The following is a 24,834-nucleotide window of genomic DNA, read 5'->3' as shown; positions in this document are numbered from 1 at the left end:
TGTTGGTCCGTGATCCCAGTCGTCTGTTCATCCATCACCCTGTGTTCGTCTGCGATGTTTAGTGTTACTATCTACTAATCACTTTGGTCTGACCACTGTTTGTCGCCTGCAATCCATGTCGTCAACACTTTGTCGAATGTTCGTCTCTGATCTCTTGTCGATGTTTCATCCATATTTATATTTTGACGTCTGCTGCTGGCTATTCTTCCATCCTCACGCCTCCCACAGCTGATGCCCGTATGTGAACCACAGCACACGCCCAAGTATGGATTAAAGCAACAGTGTTGCCTGTTGCAGAATCCCGCTGGGTGACGTCACGCGGGTTATTTGTCCGCGCGATTACAGTACCAGTAGAACTATAGACCGCCATCTGTTCAGCCGATAGTTGTCGTCTGCTCGAACTAACTCGACATTAACGTTCTTAATGAGCTCTCCAAGGAGCACACAGGATTTCACGTGGTCGTACTTCACTTTCAGATGAAACGTCACTAGGGATCGAGTTGGAATGACCTCTGCTCGCAAGTGATGGAACTGGAATGGATTTATCGGAGAAGATAAGGTCAGCTGTCTACCTGCGACATATCGACTGAATACACCACTCCACCCCAGGCTGCCATGGATGGAATATGATTGCGGGAGCATTGTTTACTGCATAAACGTTCAACGTGTTTGTGACATTTGATACCAGGCTGGAATTTGGGATTATATGTGAACCCGGGACCGTTTATTTTCCAATTTACTCGACAAAGTCAACAGGAATGCCCTGGGATTGGATTAACAACGGTCGTTAAATCACGCAAAGCCTGCAGGTTAGTTTTCATAGCAAATGTTCTATAGGGAGACTAGGACGATTCTCTGGCGGGAGCTTAAGCTTATTAGTAATTAGACGATGGACTTAAGCATCGGTGTATATTCGGCCAATGAGATGCTAGTGGTCAGATAACACACATACCGTGGGCACCAAGAGGTCAACGCTTCTGATAAAGACGGTAGGTGTTCGGTCCATCGGAGATTATCGCCAAAAAGGTTATGAGCGTTTTGTTTGTGAATTTGGGAGAGAATCAGTAGGGATGTGTGCAAGTGTGGGTATGTGAGTTCAGTTTTACGCCGCTTTTAGCAATATTCCAGCAATATCACGGCGAGGGACACCAGAAATTGGCTTCACACATTGTACCCATGTGGGAAATCGTACCCGGGTCGTCGGCGTGACGAGCAAACGCTTAACCTGAAGTTAACCACTTAGGCTACCTCACCGCCCCGTAAGAGTGGGGAGCATAATACTGAGTGAGTGAGTGAGTGAGTTGGCGGAAGGGGAACGTTAGTGTGTTAATGAGTGAGGGTGTTACTGACATTGAGTGAGGGATGGACAGTCTGTGAGTGTGATGTGTGAGGGAGCAAGCCCCAGTATAGGGGGGAGGTTAAGTAATGATTATGTTATGTGTGAGGGACAATAAGTATAGCTGTGTGACCATTTAGACTGAATGTTAATACGCCACTTTGGGTCCACACCAAGACCAACTGAACACGGAGCGCGCTTCGCACATAGAACACGAGTCAAACATTGGACACCCAGAACACATATTTGCTCGGGTGAAAGTGACTTCACCTCTAAGCCACCATTGCGAAATGAATTTCTCGTTTTTGTCGAGCAACTGTTGTAACTTCAATACGTTTACCACTTCCAGTGTTGTTACGACGTTTTGGTAACCAAAAAAAGTGTGTTGTGTTATTGCATACGGCCATCCTAGTTTAATAATCACAAAATAACATGCTTGCAACAACGATTGCAATGCCCACGAAATAAGAAACACGTTATACTATACTAACCTGTATTTCGGTATATATTCATCTTTCATGTTCTAATATTTTTTCGAGTAGACAGCTAACTCTCAGTCCGACAGTCTGCCATTCCACACGTTATGACGTCTTATTGCGATCCGGATATACTTATATACATATTTACTTGTCCTACATAACCCAGGCAGCATGCAGAAGGTATACACTAAACGTCAAAAGAAACGTTACCCTCCTTCCTTAATGACGGAGGTACCTATCTTCAGCTGGCGTTGTGATGCGTGGACGTCCACTTCTTGGTCTGTCTACGGTGACCCCAGTCTGTCTGAAGCCCAGACCGTGATACGGTGGCATCCGCAGGCGTTGGCAACAACATTGGATGTCGACCCCATCTGCACCATCCCAATGGCTCTTTCTCTCTCTTCAGCTGTTAATCGTGGCATATTTCTCGTACTTGTGTATCATATCATGTATTCTAGGCTTTCTTTATACCGTATAGAATCATTCTACATGTGAAATGGATGCAAATACTGCTTGAATATTGCTGCGTTTTGGCGATTGATATTGCTATGTGTAAACAGAAAATGGAAAAAATGTTACTTTGCAAGCAAAAATGTTAACAAAAATAATTTTAGGTGTTCCTAAACATTTTTTCACAATATCATAGACACGTGTCACTTGTTTTCACGAAAGCAAATCAGCAGAAAATGTTTCAAAAGACTGAAATCATAGGAATGATTATTTTACAATTCACTAGGGGGTGTTACGATTCACTCTCACTTCGATTCGATACGATAATCGATTCAGTTCGTTCGATTCGATTAATTTCGATTCGATTCCCCAAAGCTGAGGACAAAGTCAAATTTGTTGTAATATCAGTTTAATTTGGCAAACTTTGGAAAAAATGGCACAATGCACAATTAGAACACTGTCAACAAATACTCACTGAACAAGTGATCATGAAATTAAGTTTCAGTCACGAACTCTGGTGTCAAGTGTTCATTGTGACTGTAATGTCACTGTAAGTCATTTGGAATGATCATGTTCTGTGCAAGGAATTTTCACTTGAAAGACATGCCCTCTGGGCACTTACAATGTCTCCGGCAGTGGAGAATACCCTCTCACTGGCCACACTTGTAGCATCGAATTTTCAACATAATTTCTTACGATTTCAGGTGAAATAAACTCTCAGTATTAGAAAGTATGTACTTTTTGAATCGAATCGAAATGGATGCATTTGAAATCGAGATCGAATCGTACATCTATCGATTCGATTTTCGTTGAACCGAACCGAATCGTGACACCCCTACAATTTACACACTCTACAACAGTTGTTTCTTGTTTTAATAGTTGAAAAAGGTGACTTGAAATGGTTTATCTTTGTCCCTAAGCAGAATTTTATTTCAACCTTTCTTTTGGACATCTAAATCACTGTTATTTGTTTATTTCGGCATGGACGAAAATATGACAATTTAACTCTTCTCAAAAAGATACATTTCACCTAAATATGAATGCATTTGAGAATTTTGTTTCGTGATTTGCATAAAGCTGTGTTGTTAAGCTTTCTTGTAAACTAATACCTTCTAAAATATCTTTGATAGTTTTTAAGTAATTCATAAAGGAAGGAGGGTAACGTTTCTTTTGCCGTTTAGTGTATATAAAACGGAAATTGTCCCCTGCTGAAGCGAAATATGAGTCACGATCCTTTTTGAAAACATTTTATAATTGGCGAATAGATTTTTTTCTCAGTTTTACATCAAGTCCTTAGAAGAAGAAGAATAAATTGGAAACGTCAATGGTAGAGAAATCTTTATCTTAATTATCCACTGATTGCACAGGACTTCAAAGGTAAAATAGCTGTCAAAATTACATAAACGCTCATTTGAAATCACTGATGATAGCAGGTGCTCGCGAAACAAGGGTGAGCTGTGTCCTGCCCTACTAGTAACGCAACAAGACTGTCAGACAGACAGATATTTTATTTACGCCTCCTAGCTGTAGACAGACAGACAATGATTTTATTAAAGTCTTACTTGTGTATACATTCAGTTGATTGATACATATATAAAATATAATACACAGAGGCTAAAAGTACACAACCAATTACTTAGTGATTCATGAGAGACTAAAAACTACTAAATACATAGATAAATATAGAAATATGAATATATGTACATAATTATGTAAACGCATATAATGCTGCTAACAGGCATAAAAGTAAAACAGTATAATTAGGAATATAAAAGGTGGCGTGTTTCGATAAGATTGCAGGTTCTGGCAGTGTGTAAAACAATATAACAGTCACTAAAAAGTACATAAAACTTTAAAACATCATTAAGGTTTGTAAAAACAGCATATATCTGGGCACTTTTCCTACAAAGTTCAGCTCTCTCCTCTTCGTATATTGGGCATTTGAACAGCGTGTGAGATTCGTCCTCAATTTCGTTGCAGCTGACACATAGTCTTTCTTCTGCTGGTAAGTTCTCATAGCGGCCTGTCTCAATCCTCGGAGGGGCGACACCAAAACAAAACTTCGCAAACTCGCTTTTGTGTGTTTTCGGTATAATATGACTGTGGATAAATCTTGCTTAAAATTCCTGTAGTTTCGCAGCTTGTTTTTTCCGTTCCTTGTTTCTTCATATTGTACATCTTAAAAAGAATACATACATCAGGGGCGGATCCAGGATTTTGGATTACAAGGGGGAAAGCGCAGTAGTTGGAACAGTGAAACAAATGTACGTGATGAGCGTTAAGTTAGACCAACCCTACTTGTTCTCGGTGTTTCGTTTAATGTGCATAGCCCCTTGTAATAAAACCAATAATAGCGATTTGAAACTATGATCGTTTGTTAAACAACTTTTATCCTAAGTTGAATAAAATTCTGAGATTTAAATGTCCAATTGGCAGGTAAAATTATGAGAATTCGCAATCTTAATTTCACTTATTCGATTTACTTTTCTGTTTAAAGTGAAATTCATCGATACGTTTCACTGCAAACAGACTAATATACACTTCAACTCGTTTTAATAAAATGCATTCATTTTTATTTTTACCAGCACTGCAACAATACAATGTATAATGAAATCAATTTAGATACAGAAAAGACAGTCTTTATTGCTCATTCCGGTGAATATTAAAGGTCACATGCAACGTAAAACACAACTTTGCAGATTCTGATACCTTTCGGTATGGACTTACCGAAACAAATCATCAAAAATGCAAATTCAACTTATAAAGTTGAAAAATAACGCGATGAAAAAAACCGCGCGAAATCGTAGTTCAAACGATTCACTAATTTTCCCCCAGCGTTTGGGGGGAATTCAAGTGGTTCCAACAGCTCGGCTGCGCTCATAGCACGTGCGCAGTGAAATAGGTTCGCGCAACTTGGAAGCGGGTTGTCCGGTGAATACTCGGTGAAGGCTTTGGTGTGAGCTATTTTTCTAATGTTTTGTTGATATCTCACAGGCGCGAGCTTTTTATATGTTATGACAGTAAATTAACTGTTTATATAATTTCATTTGTCTATTTCACCACACGTTCTTCTTACCGAGTCACTTTCTCAGTTCGATACTTAAAAGCAATGTCATTATTTAGCGTTGACAGAATTTCTAACTGTGATATAGATATGTCGTTGTCACAGACTCAATGTCTTGTTTTATTGACACCTGTGTGTCTGCCTGCCTGTCTGCTAATGACAATATTTAATACACAACTGCGATCACTGATCACATGCAATTTGAACTTAACACCAATCAGGTTATACACCATAAACAAAATGCATTGATTTATGGCCCGAGTTTGGTCTCTGTCACATTTTGGGGGCGGTGGGGTAGCCTAGTGGTTAAAGCGTTGGCTCGTCACGCCGAAGACTCGGGTTCGATTCCCCACATGGGCACAATGTGTTAAGCTCATTTCTGGTGTCCCCCGCCGTGATATTGCTGGAATATTGCTAAAAGCGGCGTAAAACTAAACTCAGTCAGTCAGTCAGTCAGTCACATTATGTAATTACACAGACAGGCAGGTGTGATACTTGTACACATGACATGTTATGATGTCTGTTGATTGCAAAATGTTATACACAAAAAATGAGCATGTATTTACAAAACCCAATATTTCTATATATACACACACAATGAGCCGTGAGGGCATCTGCAAATGAACCAGCCGTTACACTTGAGTGCACACCCACCCGCTCTGACTGGGTTCGGTATCCCGGCTGCTTCGTTTCTTGGGAAGTAAACCCAAGTACACAATATTGCACTTTTGATTTGCGATTGTACGCTTATAATTTTGTTTATATGTTTTTTCATAACCAACAATGTATATTATATGTCATGAATAAGTGATAATTGTGTTTTAATTATGTTTGATTTTTGGGTTGCATGTGACCTTTAACTGGATACATGCCGTGAGATTGTTTCTCAGTTTACGTATCACCACTTGAAACTTTGGCGAAAAAGCCTAAAGTGAATCGATTTTAATCAAAGTTAACGTTCATTTATCATTTTCATACTATTTAGCCCAAGTCAAATAGGATGAGTTCCATTCTCCCAAAACTGGATTTTTTTGTTTAACTAACTATATGTGGTTGGAAGGGAAATGTTTTCGTTGCCGTAAATATAACATAAGAGTCTCGGCACAATAGGTTTAATAGTCTCCATCACAGGGGACCGCCTCCGTCGTCTGGTGAATACAGTGGCTGACAAAGAGCGGAATGGTATGACAATGGGAGAGGACTAGAATACCCACAAATGCTGACACGCAAACACGTGTGCGCGAACATGTACGCGCACTCACCGAAACAAATATGAAATTGTTATTTGGTCGTGCTGTAATTTATATGTACTTTGTAGTTATGTTTTGGACTTCGTTTTCAAATTTGTCACATTTCTATGATTTTGGTCACATCTTTCAGTGTAACGTACTTAGTTCGTAAGTTTTTGGTAAAATACATTTTCAAGTGTATACTTTATTATTTCCACCAATCTTTAAACATGCAGTAGTATCACTGAATGCTGGCTGACTCACGTACGATTAGAACAAAAAGCAAGTACATAGTACATCAAGACCAAAATTCAAATACACAACTGATAGGGGATAATTGTATATGCGTACAGCAGAACGTATGTCATTCTTCAACAAGGGTCCAGCGTACAACATGAACACGTTTTAACTAATAGAAGTCAACAACTACTCTTGTTGACAAACAACTAATCTCATTTTTAACATAATGACATAAATCGCCTATATTCTGGTCACTACATAAACACCATCGCATACACAATTGTTTGTAGCTCAAACGTAAAGAACATTTGGGTAGGTCGATGGGTAAAGTGTTCGCTTTACACTCCAAATAGTCATGTTTGATTTCGCATTTGGGAACAATGTGTTAGTCCTTCACAACGTGTCCCCCGACGTGATAAGACCGAGTCAACAAAGCGGAGTAAATACATACTAGAAGATCACCAATCTCATTAAAGTGTATCGGGGGCGGTGGGGTAGTCTTGTGGTTAAAGCGTTCGCTCGTCACGCCGACGGCCCGGGTTCAATTCCCCACATGGGTACAATGTGTGAAGCCCCTTTCTGGTGTTCCCCGCCGTGATATTTGCTGGAATATTGCTAAAAGCTGCGTAAAACCATACTCACTCACTCACTAAAGTGTATCACCGAAACTATATTCCAGCTATTAGACGACAGTCTGAACATAATCGAGCGTCGACCAGACGTTCCAGTTATTGACGTTTTGAACACCCAATTATGTATTTAGGATACGCTGACATGCAACTAGCAAGTTGCATATCCCTTTCAGAAGCAAGCAAGGCAGATATATATTTCGTGCCTTTTTAATCAGAGCATACATGGCTTCTTTTGTGGGGCTATTTACAAGTGTACGAACTCTTGTCTGTAACGCTTGCCGTTGATGACGTTCCAGGAGCAGCGTCACCGGTGTTGTGGATGTATTGGTTCAGACGTAATTAAAATTGAGTGAGCGAGTTTTAAGCCGCTTTTAGCAATTTTCCAACAATATCACGTCAGGGGACACCAGAAATGGGCTTCACACATTGTACCCACGGTGAAGCATATATACCTTTTCAAAATACTTTTTAAAAAATTAGAGCGTTAGTTAGTATGTCTGTTTTAGAATTCACCATGTAATGCGTGTAAGCCAAGAATGCCAGTCTTAACTACGAGTAATGGAAGTCGGCTCATCCTGATGACGGACGGCGAGTCACTATCCTATTTTGGGGCGTGTGTTTTTTTAACTCTGACGTCTATAGCGTGTGATAATTGTGAAAATTACTAATATCTGAATTTTGAAAGGTGAAGGTTTGAAAGAGTGTCTCTCCAGTTATTGGGTTTAGTCATCCTGGGGAGTCACGTTTTCCCAGTATATAGTAGAGAACTCCGTGAGACCGAGCACCCAGCTACCTACATCCGTCTCCCGGTCGGAACACGGACAGCTGGATCTACTCACCTGGAATAACAGGTAGGTATAATACGACATAGGCATAATGCCAGGTAGGCATATATCAGGAAGGCATAATATCAGGTAGGTCTAATTGCAGGTAGGCATAATATCAGGTGGGCAGAATTCCAGGTAGGCATAATACCAGGTAGGCATAACTCTAGTTAGGCATATACCAGGTAGACATAATATCAGGTAGGCAGAAATCCAGGTAGGTCTAATTGCGGGTGGGCAGAATTCCAGATAGGCAGAATACCAGGTTGGTCTGATTGCAGGTAGGCATTATTCCAGGTAGGCATGCTTCGAGTATTTTCTCGTTACTTCAAGTTTCTGTCAAAAAACTTGAAATTGCGAGTATTTACGCGTTACGTGGAGTATTTTGTCGTTACTTCAATTATATTTTCGTTACTTCGATTATTTTCTCGTTACTTCAAATACTTTCTAAAAACTTGAAATTTCAAGCATTTTCTCGTTAATTCAAAGTTTTTGAAAGAAAGTTAAAGGAACGAGAAAATACTCGAAACAACGATTAAATACTCGAAATTACAAGTTTTTGAAAGAAACTTGAAGTAACGAAAGCCTTATATTGAAATAACGATAGAATACTCGAGGCAACGAATAATAACTGAAGCAACAAAAATTGTCACTGAAAAAATATTTTATGCTACAAAAGTGAACGCATCAGGCTTTCGTACAAAACACCTCATTGAGCTTGGTTTACGTTCTTTCTTTCTGGGGGCGGCGGGGTAGCCTAGTGGTTAAAGCGTTTGCTCGTCACGCCGAAGACTCGGGTTCGATTCCCCACATGGGTACAATGTGTGAAGCCCATTTCTGGTGTCCCCCGCCGTGATATTGCTGGAATATTGCTAAAAGCGGCGTAAAACTAAACTCAGTCAGTTAGTCAGTCTTTCTTTCTGCCGATGCACTAGCCTTCCATCTGTGTAGCCATTGTTCTGCGCATGATGTTGGCAAGTGTAAGTCATGTGCACAGACTCGTTAGTGACACAATGGAAATACTTTCAAGCCAGTGAGTAGCACCAGGATAATTATTTCTGTGTGCCAGATCATTATAGCGTACAGACATCACTTATTGGTCTTCACCAAACAATAATGACACTATCGTGATTAAACATGCATACACGTGTATGTATTGTCAGAGATGGTGCTTCTTATAGAGGATGTGCTAGATGTAGCATTTGCAGTTACCATGACAACCCTACCAAACAATTCGCCCTATTGCATATTTGATGCTACTTGGGGCTATTTGATATTTTGTCATAAGCCATAATGGTTCCTAATTTGAGTAGGAAATGACTATTGCGGTGGAAACCCCACGGGTTGTTTTTGTGCGAAATAGAATATAACGCATTCCCATTAGTGTTATATCATATTGACCTACCAGATGATATTGTCCGTCGTGTTGGCGCCTGAGGACTACTGGCCGGAGGGAAGTGTGTTGCCGATTTGTTCTTGGGCGCTTTTTTCTTACATGAGAAATATAATTTATCATCCAAACATGTGTTCCACAGGAGATATTGCATGTGTGAGATCAAATATCGTATTGACTGTTAGGAGATAAACCTACTGTGTGGGAAAATCAGAGGTATATAACGAAATTATAATAGCTCTAAATTTCATTTAAAGCCGAACGTATATAGATTCTGTTGATATGATTTGAAGGAAATTTAAGGGGGAGATACGGGCGGAAGTCTTAACGGATCATGACTAAGCTAAATAACTTTTTCAACGATATTATACTTTTAGAAAACAATATGTTGGGCTAAACAGAACGGTTTGCAGATTCTGTAATTGTGTTTTACTACCGCTAAATTTGAAACAGTACAAATTCCTCAAAAAATATATAATTTTGTTTGAATTGATAACCCCACTGTTTATTTATGTGGACGGGAGTCATTAAAATTTCTTCGGCGTTCGGTGTTAATGCATCCTCCGTTACCGGATCAAGATCAGTGGCGATATCGTTGACGAAAGCTGATAATAATTTTAACACGGAAATTATGTAGCAGTCTATTGCTGGATCTATTCTGACATAACATAGAATCAACGTAAACATATTTTTTCTTGCTGAATTTTTATTCGGAAAGCAGACGATGTTTTGATCTTGTTCGACTGAATGTTTGTTTTCATGCTTTCGAAGTACTTTTGTATGTATAAACACCTATTGCTGTGATTCACGCAAGTAGTGAGTCGAGCCCGTCATCGCTAAATCCATCTTTAAAGACATATGTGTAATTTCCGACAGCAAAATCGCCGTAATTTATCGATGCATCGGTAGGTTGTTTGGAGTCCACCATGTTGGCGGGCAGACAAAAATAGTGCATTACCGTTAACCATGTATAATTGACCATGGAAAATCAGACACCTGTATAACGTGATTATATACCTCTGAATGACTTTAATTAACCAATCACAATCCAGTGTTTACTGAAGTCATGGTAGAATTAGGAGATAAACCTACTGTGTGGGAAAATCAGAGGTATATAACGAAATTATAATAGCTCTAAATTTCATTTAAAACCGAACGCGTAGCGTGAGGTTTTAAATGAACAATTTAGAGCTATTATAATTTCGTTATATACCTCTGATTTTCCAACACAGTAGGCTTATCTCCATTCTACCATGATCATTTTATGAACAGTTTAAGGTGGAGCTCATTCTTTGGTTACGAGTCAATACGTGAAGCGGCCTTGCATTCCAATCTCAAGTGGCATCGCCCGAAACGGGGTGATTGGTGGCAAATCGCCAATGACTAACAAACTCCAGATTCAGTAATAACAAATCACGTTTTGTTTTTTCAATGCATCAATCATCAATCATTAACTGATAAGTTGGAAAACATATATCAAATAAGTTTAAAAAAGCTTGGTTCACATTTGAAAATTCCACCGTAGACCCTAACCCCACCAGAATAATGGCAGCAACCTCATGGCCTTGACCTTTTCTCGGAAGTCATTGTTTACATTTACGTGCAAATTTGGAAAGATGCGACAGGAGAGCATCTGACAGTTTGCGCAAGGTTAACCTGATTGTATGACTGAGATAGTCTTTGATATCTAATTACTGGTACTGGTACAAAATTTAAGAGTAGAGGCGCTTTTGCTGTAACGAGAAGTCCGTGTTGTAGCGAATTTAGATACTGTTGAATTTTGCGCCCTGTCAACTTGACGATTTCATGCACCTCTACGTCTGCGTGCGACAGCTGTGGTGACTCTTACACACTCATGTGTGTACTTTGTGCTCAAATTCGATTCTACGGATATTATTTTCAACATTTTGGAAAGTGTTTTGTGACCTAGTGGCTTCAAAGTGTAGTGAATTCAAATTGAATCTGATTCGCTGGCATGTTCGCGAGTCTGTTGACAAAGAGCCAGATTTGTGGTGATATTTCCGAAAGGATGGATCAGGACATAAGGGTGTACCTCTGGCATAAACACGGTAAGGTAATTAATTATACTTTAATATCAAGCAGTGTAATGGATAAGAGGGATCATGACTAAGCTAAATAACTTTTTCAACGATATTATACCTTTAGAAAAAGAATATGTTGGGCTAAACAGAACGGTTTGCAGATTCTGTAATTGTGTTGTACTACCGCTAAATTTGAAACAGTACAAATTTCAAAATATCATTTTGTTTGAATTGATAACCCAACTGTTTATTTATGTGGACGGAATTTCTTCGGCGTTCGGGGGCGGTAGGGTAGTCTAGTGGTTAAAGCGTTGTACCCCACATGGGTACAATGAGTGAAGCCCATTTCTGGTGTCCCCCGCCGTGATATTGCTGGAATATTGCTAAAAGCGGCGTAAAACCAAATTCAGTCAGTCAGTCTTCGGCGTTCGATGTTAATGCATCCTCCGTTACCGGATCTAGATCAGTGGCGATATCGTTGACGAAAGCTGATAATGAATTTAACACGGAAATTATGTAGCAGTCTATTGCTGGATCTATTCTGACATAACATAGAATCAACGCAAACATATTTGTTTTTGCTGAATTTTTATTCGGAAAGCAGACGATGTTTTGATCTTGTTCGACTAAATATTTGTTTCCATGCTTTCGAAGTACTTTTGTATGTATAAACACCTATTGCTGGGATTTACGCAAGTAGTAAGTCGAGCCCGTCATCGCTAAATCCATCTTTAAAGACATATGTGTGATTTCCAACAGTAAAATCGCCGTAATTTATCGTTGCATCGGTAGGTTGTTTGGTGTCCGCCATGTTGGCGGGCAGACAAAAATAGTGCATTACCGTTAACCATGTATAATTGACCATGGAAAATCAGACACCTGTATAACGTGATTATATACCTCTGAATGACTTTAATTAACCAATCACAATCCAGTGTTTACTGAAGTCATGGTAGAATAGATTTTGAACAATGCCCTGACAATGCTATGACGTCGTGAACCTGATGACGTCACAATGCTATGAGATTGCTGCACTGCAAGTCTAATGGTAAAGTACCGTTTTCAGAGATGTACATTTTTCATTGAAAACTAATGAAGAGTGATTTTTGATGATAAATAGAATCTCAACCCTCGTTGACAAAAGTAAAAATATCCTCGGCAAGCCTCAGATATTTGTCACTTTATCAACTCGTGTTGATATAATTGATATCAGTAGACTCTTGGGTGAGATTCTCTATGTATACTTTACTGAAAGTGTAATCCCAAAGATAACATATGTTACCATTTGGGGAGAATAAAAGACAGGTGAAACAATCTCATCTGTTTAGCCTAGGTTGGATGTGCACTCTTGGTATATACCTGAAGCTTGAGTTGAATTCCTTACTTGAATATTTCCTCTCTGATCAGAAATATGTATGCATGAGGAAACGAATGAGCACAAAATGTGATCACAAACACACACACACAAGCTCAGACCAAGATTGGTCAAGTATGAAACACAACACACAACACAAGCCAAGCATGACACACACAACACACCTAACATAAAGCACACAAGTCCTGCAGGAAGGAGACACACCAAACATGAACCACACATACTCACACACACACCAAATTTAAGCGCGCGCGCACGCACGCACACACACACACACCAAGCATGCGCTACACACACACAACAAATTTAATGCACACACTCACACACCAAGCAGGCTACACACACCAAATTTAAAGCACACACACCAAGCATGCTATACACACAAACCAAGCATGCTACACACACCCATCATGCTACACACACACTCACACAAACCAAGCATGTTACACACACCAAACTTAAAGCGCACAGACACTCACACCAAGCATAAGTTTACATCGCACAGACACTCACACACACCAAGCATGCTACACACTAAATGTACAGCACACACGCACTCACACACCAAGCATGCTACACACACACCAAACTTAAAGTGCACACACACCAAGCATGAAGCACACACACTTACACGCACCAAGCATCCTACACACACCAAACTTAAAGCGCACACGCACCTAGCATGAAGCACACACTCACACACACACACCAAGCATGAAGGGCACACGTTCACACACACCAAGCATGAAACACACACACACACACCAAGCACGATGCACACACACCAATCTTGAAGCACATGTACACACACACACACACTAAATGTAAAGCACACACACACACGCACACGAGGCCTGCAGCGCACACACACGACTGATAACGTTTGTTTAGTCTGATGTAAGGAGGGGAACACATAGGGTTGACTATACAACACACCTGCTTATCTCTCCAACAACTGATAGCCTAGGCTGTCATAAAGGTCCGCGATCCTTATCACGAGTTCAATTGTGCTGAGTCATGGGCATGGCCTGCCTTTGAGCATTCGTTTTGGTTCAGGTCGAGTCAAAGCTTCCTGAAATCGAAACCCAACGTTTAATATGTTTGCGTAAAACACATTTTGTATGGTTCTATTGGAATCTGAAGAGCAAGATTTCATTTCATAACAAAATAAATAACACTTCTTACGCTGTAATTTGACACGCCAGGAGAAATCCGCTTAATTCACGTGATCAATGGACAGATTCAGATTTATGATTAAAATATTACAATGCATTGTATCGTAGGTTTACAGTTCAGTGTCACCACCAGTGGTGTCAGTGATAGTTTATGTGTGCAGTACGTTATGAGGGGAAAAAAACCAAAAACAAATCTGATAAGAGGCCAACGTTTGTCTGTGAATAAAAAGATCGTTTATAAATATTATACCTATATACCTGTTGTACACGTGAAGATCCGGGTTAGAATTGATATTGCTTGTAAGAGGCGACTAACGGGATCGGGTGGTCAGGCTCGCTGACTTGGTTGACACATGTCATCGTATCCCAATTGCGTAGATCGATGCTCGTGCTGTTGATCACTGGATTGTCTGGTCTAGACTCGATTATATACAGACCGCCGCCATATAGCTAGAATATTGCTGAGTGCAGCGTAAAACGTAACTCACTCACCTATATCTGTTGTCTATCTATTTGCCCTGACGGTACGTATTCACAAGTAGCACCGGGGCGGTGGGATAGCCTAGTGGTTAATGCGTTCGCTCGTCACGCCGAAGACCGTTCGATTCTCCACAAGGGTACAATGTGTGAAGCCTATTTCTGGTGTCCCCCGCCGTGATGTTGCTGGAATATTGCTAAAAGTGGCGTTACACCCAACTCACTCACTCACTCACTAAAGTGTATCACCGAAACTATATTCCACTCACACGAGTATCACCTGGAGTTATGGCAAATCAGCAAAACGTTTGCTCATATGCAGTAAATATTCTACCTAATCAAAACCAGTATGTCTACACAGGGATTAAATTGTTATCGTGAAATCCGTCATCCCTGCCTCTCGGACAGATCTCGGGTTGATTTACTGCTCGCTGTTGTAGTGGTCGATGTTGAAACCATGTCAATTTCCTTCTCAGCGAGTAGCGTCCATCAAGAGCACTCGAGCTCATGGTAAACCCTCCACTACCCTATCTCAAGGCTACTGACATCATTACTCGAATCTCGAGCCGTATTTACAATCTCGTCGTATTTAGAGACGCACATAAATTGAAGCCCTTGTTGGAATACACAATCCGAGTGCCACTCTGTACGGGGTCCCGTGTTGCACAATTCCTTGTTTATGTTCAACGTCGGGGGAGGATGGTGACTCAAAGGTCGCCAAGCAGATTGGGAATTAGCGAAGATCATAAACGACTGATAAGCATAGAGATTTGTTTGGTGCCGACATGTGGATTGAGGTTATTAAATTCCTTCTTCGTGAAATCAAGGTACGTATTATGAAGTCCGAGAAGGGACATTGTCGCGTTGTCGCACTCTCAAAAACAAGTAAAATGAGGCAAAATAAACTAACACGCGACATCGCGACAACGCGACATTTCGCCAATTTGTCGCATTGTCGCGTGTCGCCCTTTGGAGGAATAGAAAATTATTATTCAAAAAAGCGACATGCGACAAATGGGCGAAATGTCGCGTGTCACATTTTGGTTAATTTTGCCTCATTTTGCTTGTATTTGAGAGGGCGACAACGCGACAATGTCCCTTCCAGGATTCCATAACGTATAATCTTTGAGTTCCAAGGACTTTGATCATTATCAGGGACTTGCTGTAGGATGTTGTCAAGACTCTCTGTTTCTATAGTGAGTGAGTGAGCGAGTAAGTAACTTTGGTTTAACGCCGCTTTTAGCAATATTCCAGCAACATCACAGCCGGGAACACATTGTACCAATGTGGGGAATCGAACCCGGGTCTTCGGCGTGACGAGCAAACGCTTTAACCACTGGGCTACCCCACCACCCCTGTTTATATAGACAATATATGGTGTTGCAAGAACTCTCAAGCGAATGTTGTTTTCGAGTGATGTTCAATATCAAGATTCGCTTCTTTTATTTAAACATTTGGTCTTGAAAATAGGATAGATGTCCTTGAAATAAGTATGAATAAATCTTGAAAGAGTTTAGTTTTACGCAGCTTTTAACAATATTCCAGCAATATCACGGCTGGGGACACCAGAAATGGGCTTCACACATTGTATTCATATGGGGAATCGAACCCGGGTCTTCGGCATGACGGGCGAACGCTTTAAAGATTAGACTACCTCACCGCCCGGGTGAAATCTTGAATTTCGAAAAGGTTGTTTTAGAGTATCAGGGAATCTCTGTCATATCTTGGGTCCGGGGGACCTATGATAGTTTCTAGCCCTGTCAACACCGTACATCGTACAGTTACCTTCATTAAACTCGCAAATCAATGAAACCCATTAATATGTTGCAGTGACGTTTTACCTGCAAGGTGTTGTGGCATGCGCACTAAGGTATAGCGTATGTTAAACGTTACAAACAGTCAATAAATCTTTCTGTTGACACATATGATAGTGTGAGACAGTATTTATTTAGTATAGACACCCTACGTCTTTATATGGGGGTAAGGATATGATTACAACCGTCCTGGTATTATATCTGGTATTTATGTATGAACTAACTAACATCCGCCAGCTATGGTCATCAGATATATATATATATGAGAGAGAGAGAGAGAGAGTAGAGACATATATAGTGAGAGAGATATATATAGAAAGATATAGAGTAGATCTATATATATATAGATATAGATATATATATATATAGAGAGAGAGATATAGAGTAGATATATATATATATAGAGAGAGAGAGAGTAGTAGATATATATGTATAGAGAGACATAGAAAGAGAGATATATATATATAGAGAGAGATAGGGAGATATATATAGAGGTAGATATATATATATAGAGATAGAGATATATATAGAGAGAGAGAGAGATATATATATAAAGAGATAGATATATATATAGATATATATATATATATATATATATATATATATATATATATATATATATAGAGAGAGAAGTATATATATATATATATAGATAGGGAGATATATATAGATAGAGATAGGGAGGTAGAGATATATATAGGGAGATATATATATAGTGAGATAGGGAGATATATAGAGAGGTAGATATATAGAGAGACGTAGAGATATACAGAGAGGTAGAGAGATATATAGAGAGATATATATAGAGACGGCAAAGAGTGGGATGTACAGGACAGACAGACACGGGGAGGGATAGAGAGAGAGGGTGAGAGAGGAGGGGGAGAAAGACAGAGAGAGGGGAGAAAGACGGGAGAGTCGACGGGATATTCTTTCTGGTTGACATTCATTATTCTTTCTGAGGGTCGGCTGGAGACTACTTATATCTTTGTGACATACACTTTGTATTTTCGCTCAATATTATGTAGCATGTAATTACAATTTTAATTTTACAAACGATAAAACACGACTGTACTTTCTTTGCCCCCATCTCTCAGTTAATGACACCTTAGTCCAAAAATGTTACGCAAATATTCACCGATGATATATGTTTTCCTCCTGAATCGATATACCGATGACAATATCCATTAGTGTTAATGATACCTGAGTGGAACGCACAGGTAAGTGCAGGTGGAACGACAGTAGTGTGGCGTGTGTATTGATTAAACATGCTCTGGTTCCTCACCGGGACACCTGAGCTGCACACCTTTCCGAGACAGGTATTACCACAGGTAACACACTTATGATTTCACGTACCTCGACCTGATTTTTAGAGGTAAAGAGAAGCATGGCGGACGCTGTTACATATCACTGGAGATAGTAATTACTGCTTTAGGCCTGAAATGGGTTCTTACTGCCTATACGTATATGTGAGTTGTCGTTCAGCTTTACCGATGTACGTACAACATTGGCAGCTTGTGGTGGCATACATTTCATCATTTATGTCTTCTCTTTCAGACAGGATGTGTGTATGTCTTCGTCGACGTTGCTGCTTGATGGCGTCAACACAGACGACAGAGAACTGGATTAACCACAACACGTCTGCATCAGGAAGCAGTGTTGATGAAACAAGCTAGCGAGGGTCGTCACGAATAGGCCGGAGTGAGAGTGTTTCGTGCCAAGAAAAGTATATTCTCACAGTGACGTCTTTGACGTGTGTATTTAGAACAACGTTATGTACGCAACATCATCGTTAGCTCCAAACGTGGAAACAGAAAATAACGGCAAGTATTTTAGGATGACATATGATGAGGTCCGGGGTTGAAGTCCGATCTGAAAATTCGGTCAAGGTCGTGAACCAGGAAATGATACCTGTTTCATAGGTATCTGAATATGAACAACACTACCGGAGAGTGTGGAAACATTTCTAGTAGTTGCGAGGTGTGGGAACTTCCGTACGGCGTTACCGTGTTCGCGTTGCTCTGTCTTTCCGTCAACATCGTCGTCAGCCTTCTCATCAACGCTCTATTGATGCTGATACTGCAACACTCCCCCAGTCTGAAAACGCCCCCCAACAGTCACCTCCTCAATATCTGCATCAACAACATCTTGCTCTGTATCAGCATGCTCCTCTCCATGGTCGGCGTCAACGTCAACAGCGTCAGCGACGTCACCTACGAGATGAGTCAGGCTCTCTCTGGCACGCAGCTGTTTATTGTGTATAATTCCCTCCTTCAGTACTGGGGAACATTTGCATCCATTGGCTACTACCGCCAAAAAACGATCAAGGAGCCGTCTCTGACCTTGCGGACCCGGCGGCAGATTGTCTCAAGGTCAATCGTCGGGAACTGGATTATCTCCCTTTTATTGAGCATGACGTGCAGCTTGACCTACGCTGGAACAAGCAACATCATGGAGACAACCCTAGACCCATTTCGTAAGGACTATTACCTTTCAAATACGTCAACTTTTGCCGTCGAACAAATGGCAATCATTTTATTCATCCTCGGGGTGTTCCTAGTCGGCCTTGTGACTATATTTTCTTCCTATTACAGTATTTTCAAGACATTAAATGTCACTGGTACATTTGCCAAAAATCGCGTGACTCCATGGCAACGCGCCCCTAGTCTTGCCTCGGACGTTGCGGATCTGACAGTGCCTTGTGGGCGATCTTACCATCCTGCAGATGCAGCAGCTGGTAGACCGTTTACCGTCTCCCAAAAATCAAATGATACACTTGTGCATTACCAGAAGTGTGACAATACCCTTGCCTTTGAAGACATCCTTGCCTTAGAAAACCCGATCCGCGCCGTCAACCTGCAGAAACAGGACAATCAGAAGCGGCAACTGCAGATGACCTTGAGCAGTGGCAGTACATCTTCTACAAGGTCACGTTGCCCGGATTTCACGGACATATCACTAGGTGCGGATCTCGAGCGTTTTCAGATGTTAAAGAACAGCTCAGCCTTGAGAAACCAGTTTCTAAGACGGGACCGAGTCAGTTTAAGCAGCGCTATCAGAAACAGTCTTGTTATGTTCTGTGCCTATCTCGTCTGCTCGCTTCCGCTTATCTTCTGCAGTTTCCCGCGCGCTCTTGCCGCAGTCTCGCCTTCCAGCCGAGTCATCGCCCTGCTTTGTTGTCGTCTGCTCTTCTACATCAACGCACCAGTGTATCCCACCTGGTATCTGCTGTTCAGCAAACGGGTGCGTAAGTGTCTGCGGCGAATGTTGGACTCAATGCTTCTGCGACTGAACGTAAGGAGGTGATGCGCATCACTGAGATGCTTCACCAGACAGATGTGATTTTGCCGATGCCAAAGAATTACTGTGATGCAATGCTGGGACAGAAATATGTCATATGTTTGTAGATGTGTTACGGGGCTACTATTCATTTTGTATGATATCTAGTGACTGGTGTTAAAAATATGTTGTTATATTACCTTGAAAACTGTGACTTGTGTGAGATTATAAGATACTTCATCTTCTGCTGCAAGGGACCGTTCATAATTAATGGCTGGGGTGTGATGATGAATTTGGGGGGTGGGGGGCAATCAATTTTGTACACACGTTCTAGCGGGTGAGATATTTTGTACATGGTGATATATCTTAAATTATGCTTAAAAATTATGGCAGGGAGGGGGGGGTCATTGATACATTTGTACATGACATGCAGGGAGGGGGGCACGGTTTGGACTAATCCCTGTGACAAAGCAACGCTAGCGCTACGACTATATGTAAACTATAAGTAAAACTATGTTGAAGTATTGAAGTTATTCCCACCTTAACACTGTGACACGTCCGATAAACGACCTTTAAGATGATCGTAACTCCCATACTTTAACAGGCTGAAGACAACCGTAGTGCTAGTGGTATTTTGTGAAACAGGGGCTCAGATTATTTCCGAATATTGCTGGCCAATGCTATTGTCCCTGTGCTACTACCACCGTTGTGTGGTGGTCACAGTGATGGTGGACTTTCTAGAAGGTGTCTGTGTTCCTGTTAAGGTAGTTAACCACCGGTTACATCCAAGATATTATTAGCATTTCAAATGTTTGCGATTGACTATCATAATTTCTAATTGTTTGATCGACATTCTGGAAGTTGGTCAGTAAAAGATGAAACATACAACTTCATGGATGACGATGAACAATAAGTTGCATCCATAAAGTTGTATGTTTCATTCCTAATTTCTAGGTTATTTCACCATGTGAGATTGCAATGAATCCAAGGAACACCGTGCCAAAGGTTCCTGCTGTTCCTAATGACAGATTTATTGGTCAACTTAGGAACCTATAGTCCGTTTGGCTCCAAAGCGGACCGACGAATTGCAATCTAACTCGAAAACTAATAAACATAAATTACTCAGTGAAACGCTGATCATAATCAAAACATCATACCCACTCTGTGAGTTTTTTGCAGAATTTTTGTCCCAAAAATAAAAAAGTTGTTTAACAAACTATCATTAAAATATTGACACAGTTCACTGTTTGTTACGAGGGAGGAGTGCAGAGAAGGGGACAGCCAGGTGTTCGAGAAGCACGTTCACAGACAAAGTTATTTATTCATTAACCTGTGCTGTGCCGTCTCCATCCGTTCTCGAAAACCTGGCTGTCCCTTTCTCTGCACTCCTCCCTCGTAACATTTTTTTTATAATGACTCCTATGAAGCAAGAGTCATCAAAGTCTTTGCTTTACATTTAAGTATATCGTCGAATATCCTTGATTTGAGAGAGAGAGTGTGTGTAGCTTTTGCAGCATGGAAAACTGGAAGTATGTGACAATATTTGTGACAATATTTGTGACTGTGCAGACTAATCCTGCCTTAATATTGCCTTATATGCCTAACCATCCTCGAATATCCAGTGTGTATATCAACATAGAAGGGGTAAAAACAACACTGGATAACTGAGGGTGTCCGTACTACAGATTTGTTGTAATATAATGATTTATCTATATGTTTGTTATATGAGATATATTACTACATGTTCCAATGATGTTTGTGTTTCTTGATATTATATACATTCAAATCTGTCAAATAGGATTCTGATTAATCCGGATTTCTGTTAATACCGGACAACGTTTTCGGCCCCAAAACTACTGTGATAAATAATATTTCATTCAGCCTTTCATCTGTTTGTCTAGTACTGTATTTTCTGCCATAACCTCATAAATCCGGACTTCTGTTTAAACCGGACTAAACAGACCCATGTGATAATCCAGATTATACTTCGTTCGTTCCAGACTCAATTATTTACAGACCATTATGTCGCTGAGTGCGGTTTTAAACAACAATGAGTGAGTGAGTATATCACGGCGGAGATTTTGGGTCGCTTTTAGCAAGATTACAGCAATATCACGGCTGAGAACACCAGAAATGGGCTTCACATATTGTCGAATCGAACCTGGGTCTTCAGTGTGACGAGCGGACGCTTTAACCATTAGGCTACCCTACCGTCCCTTTAAACAACAAACGTTAAGGACACCTAACGCGATCGCTTGGTCAGACTCGATGACTTGGTTGACGCATGTCATCGAACCCCAGTTGCGTGGACTTATGCTCACGGCAATCACCTGCTCGTCTGGTCCAGACTATTTACAGACCGCCGTCATATAGCTGGAATATTGCTAAGTGCAGCGTTAAACAACAAATAAACAAAGGTGTTTAGTACACTCCCAGTGACTGAGTGAATGTTGTTTCATGCCACAGTCAACGTACTCAAGCCTTAAAACGACAATAAACGGAACGAGCCTCGGCGTCTTCAGACAGACAGCATAAACTACATCATTAACGGAGGTAAGTGGTGGTGAGCAGCACAAACCACGTCATCAAGGAAGGTAGCTGGAGGTTAATAACACAAACAACCTTGTCAAGGGAGGTAACTGGTGGCTAGCATCACAAACCACGTCATCAAGGAAGGTAGCTGGAGGTTAATAACACAAACAACCTTGTCAAGGGAGGTAACTGGTGGTTAGCAGCACAAACCACGTCATCAAGGAAGGTAGCTGGAGGTTAATAACACAAACAACCTTGTCAAGGGAGGTAACTGGTGGTTAACAGCACAAACCACGTCATCAAGGAAGGTAGCTGGAGGTTAATAACACAAACAACCTTGTCAAGGGAGGTAACTGGTGGTTAGCAGCACAAACCACGTCATCAAGGAAGGTAGCTGGATGTTAATAACACAAACAACTTGTCAAGGGAGGTAACTGGTAGTTAGCAACACAAACCACGTTGGCAAGCGAGATAAGCAGAGACTGATAGTATGAACAGTGATGTCAAGGGATGTGATTGAATCTAAGCCTCGTTTTCAAGTAATAATCGGTGCCTGACAACACAGACCCTGATAAACTGGTCCCACTCGACGCAGGGTTAGCGCTTTCATGAAGACAGTAGCCAAGTCTAGAACAACAAAAGCCGTCGGCAGGGGGAGGTAACCGGTGGTTAAAAAAACTTCCAGCTTGAAGGTTGGTGTACGGAACAGTACGAACCGCGTTGACACTATAGGAATTCATGTTAGTGAGTGAGTGAGTGAGTGAGAGAATTTGTCGTCTTGGAAACAGCATTGCATGTATATCGCAACACGTCTTCTTGGTAGGGGGTGGAAGCTAGAACTGATGCAAGTTTAAACGTTTACCAGTTTGGTGAAACCCACGCCCACGGCTGACAAATCTAGAAACATAACCAAGGCGAACGGAGATTCGAACCCATAATCATGGGTTTCCAGCGTGCTCAAGGGACGCAACTCTGCACAGCAAATCGCTGCATCTAAATCGACAAGGACAGTCGTATAATGTGTTAATCACATCTTGTTACATCTAACCAGTACCGGGGCGGTGGGGCGGTGGGGTAGCCTAGTGGTTAAAGTGTTGGCTCGTCACGCCGAAGACCCGGGTTCGAATCCCCACATGGGTACAATGTGTGAAGCCCATTTCTGGTGTCCCCCGCCGTGATGTTGCTGGAATATTGCTAAAAGCGGCGTAAAACCAAACTCAGTCAGTCAGTCCAACCAGTACCGAAACACAATCTGGGGCACAAGCGTTAGGGATACAATGAATATTTTTGTGGAGAATCTTTACAACTTTATGCTGAGCCCAGGACGTAACGCTGCAGAAGGAACATGACGTTACACATAAGGTCAAGGCCGAGCCATCCACATATAGCCCTAGGCTAAATGCCAGGAAAGTCCCTATCGTTTAGGATCTCTCTGCAGCAGTTGAAGTCTTATCCAGTATTTAGTATGACACCTCCCACCCTCCAAATATTCTTGTTAATATGAAACTAGCCACATAATGTATCATGTCATTTAAAAACAAAACAAAGTTGACCCTCCTGTTGAAACAGTGTCCACGTGTTCATAGACCAACTGCATGGGTATTAACCACATGGTCTAATGGACGGTGACAAGCACTGTTGTTCATCATGGCCGAGATATGCAGTAGGGGTGATAAGACCGAGTGGATCATATTACCTGATTTTGATTTCTCTACATTTGGCCTTGGAGTATATACCAAGCAGAGTTTGAGGTATACGTATGTTTTCTAGCTGTTGCACACATATACCAAGGAGCGAGACGTTGATGTTGTCTACAGCACCAGTTGTGTACTCCGCCATACAGTAGCCGACATTAATACCACTCAGCATGTTAGAGAACACCTACTAACCATCAGTGCTTGTTATTAGTACCAAACCGGCGACGACCGCCTCCGTAGTGGAGTGGTTAGAGCGTCCGCCCGGAGAGTGGAAGGTCGCGGGTTCGTTCCCCGACCGCGTCATACCAAAAGACGTTAAAATATGGTACTTGTTGGTCCCTGCCTGGCGCTCGGCATTAATGGGTACAACAAGGACTGGTCGGCTCGGAGTCAGTATCGTGTGTCTGAGTGGGGTATTCATGCTTCACTGCGGCATGGTATCTCAGTGGGCTAGCACTATAAAACCAGCTTCAGTCTGGGTTAGTACAAGCAGCCGCACCTACACATACACACACATGCACGTCGTCATATGAGCGAAATATTCTCAAGCACGACGTTAAAGCCAATTTCACCTCACCTCACCAATACGGCGACAATAGTGGATAACGTCTGTTACACACCAGGCAGCCGTATAGGTCCGCATGAAGCCGAGTAGATAGCTTAGCAACCGGTATACAGTATCTCTGGGATTACGATCATATTTCCATATACGTTTTCATTTTCGTTAACGCACAAAGAGAGACCATGGGAAGATTTACATAAAATAGTATCTCGCAGTGGATGAGAGAGCCAGACAGAC

At 41.2% G+C, this 24,834-nt stretch overlaps 1 protein-coding gene across 1 annotated transcript; it reads left to right on the top strand.

The window, feature by feature from the left end:
* Positions 1 to 401: 401 nt before the first annotated feature.
* LOC124276587 lies at positions 402 to 20,090 on the top strand. The gene is made up of 2 exons (XM_046712235.1): positions 402 to 989; positions 18,085 to 20,090. The coding sequence occupies exon 2, from the start codon at positions 18,460 to 18,462 to the stop codon at positions 19,831 to 19,833; it is 1,374 nt and encodes a 457-aa protein (XP_046568191.1). The 5' UTR covers positions 402 to 989; positions 18,085 to 18,459; the 3' UTR covers positions 19,834 to 20,090.
* Positions 20,091 to 24,834: the final 4,744 nt, after the last annotated feature.

This window comes from Haliotis rubra, unplaced genomic scaffold (assembly GCF_003918875.1).
Source record: "Haliotis rubra isolate DU_JTF1 unplaced genomic scaffold, ASM391887v1 Scf210, whole genome shotgun sequence".
In the NCBI taxonomy this organism is placed as follows: Eukaryota; Metazoa; Mollusca; class Gastropoda; order Lepetellida; family Haliotidae; genus Haliotis; species Haliotis rubra.
The sequence above is the reverse complement of the archived record's forward strand: the minus strand, read 5'-3'. Positions and strand labels throughout refer to the sequence as shown.

Bases quoted from the DNA above. Each gene is read 5' to 3' on its own strand.
- LOC124276587 (XM_046712235.1), top strand. From the start codon at position 18,460: ATGAACAACACTACCGGAGAGTGTGGAAACATTTCTAGTAGTTGCGAG.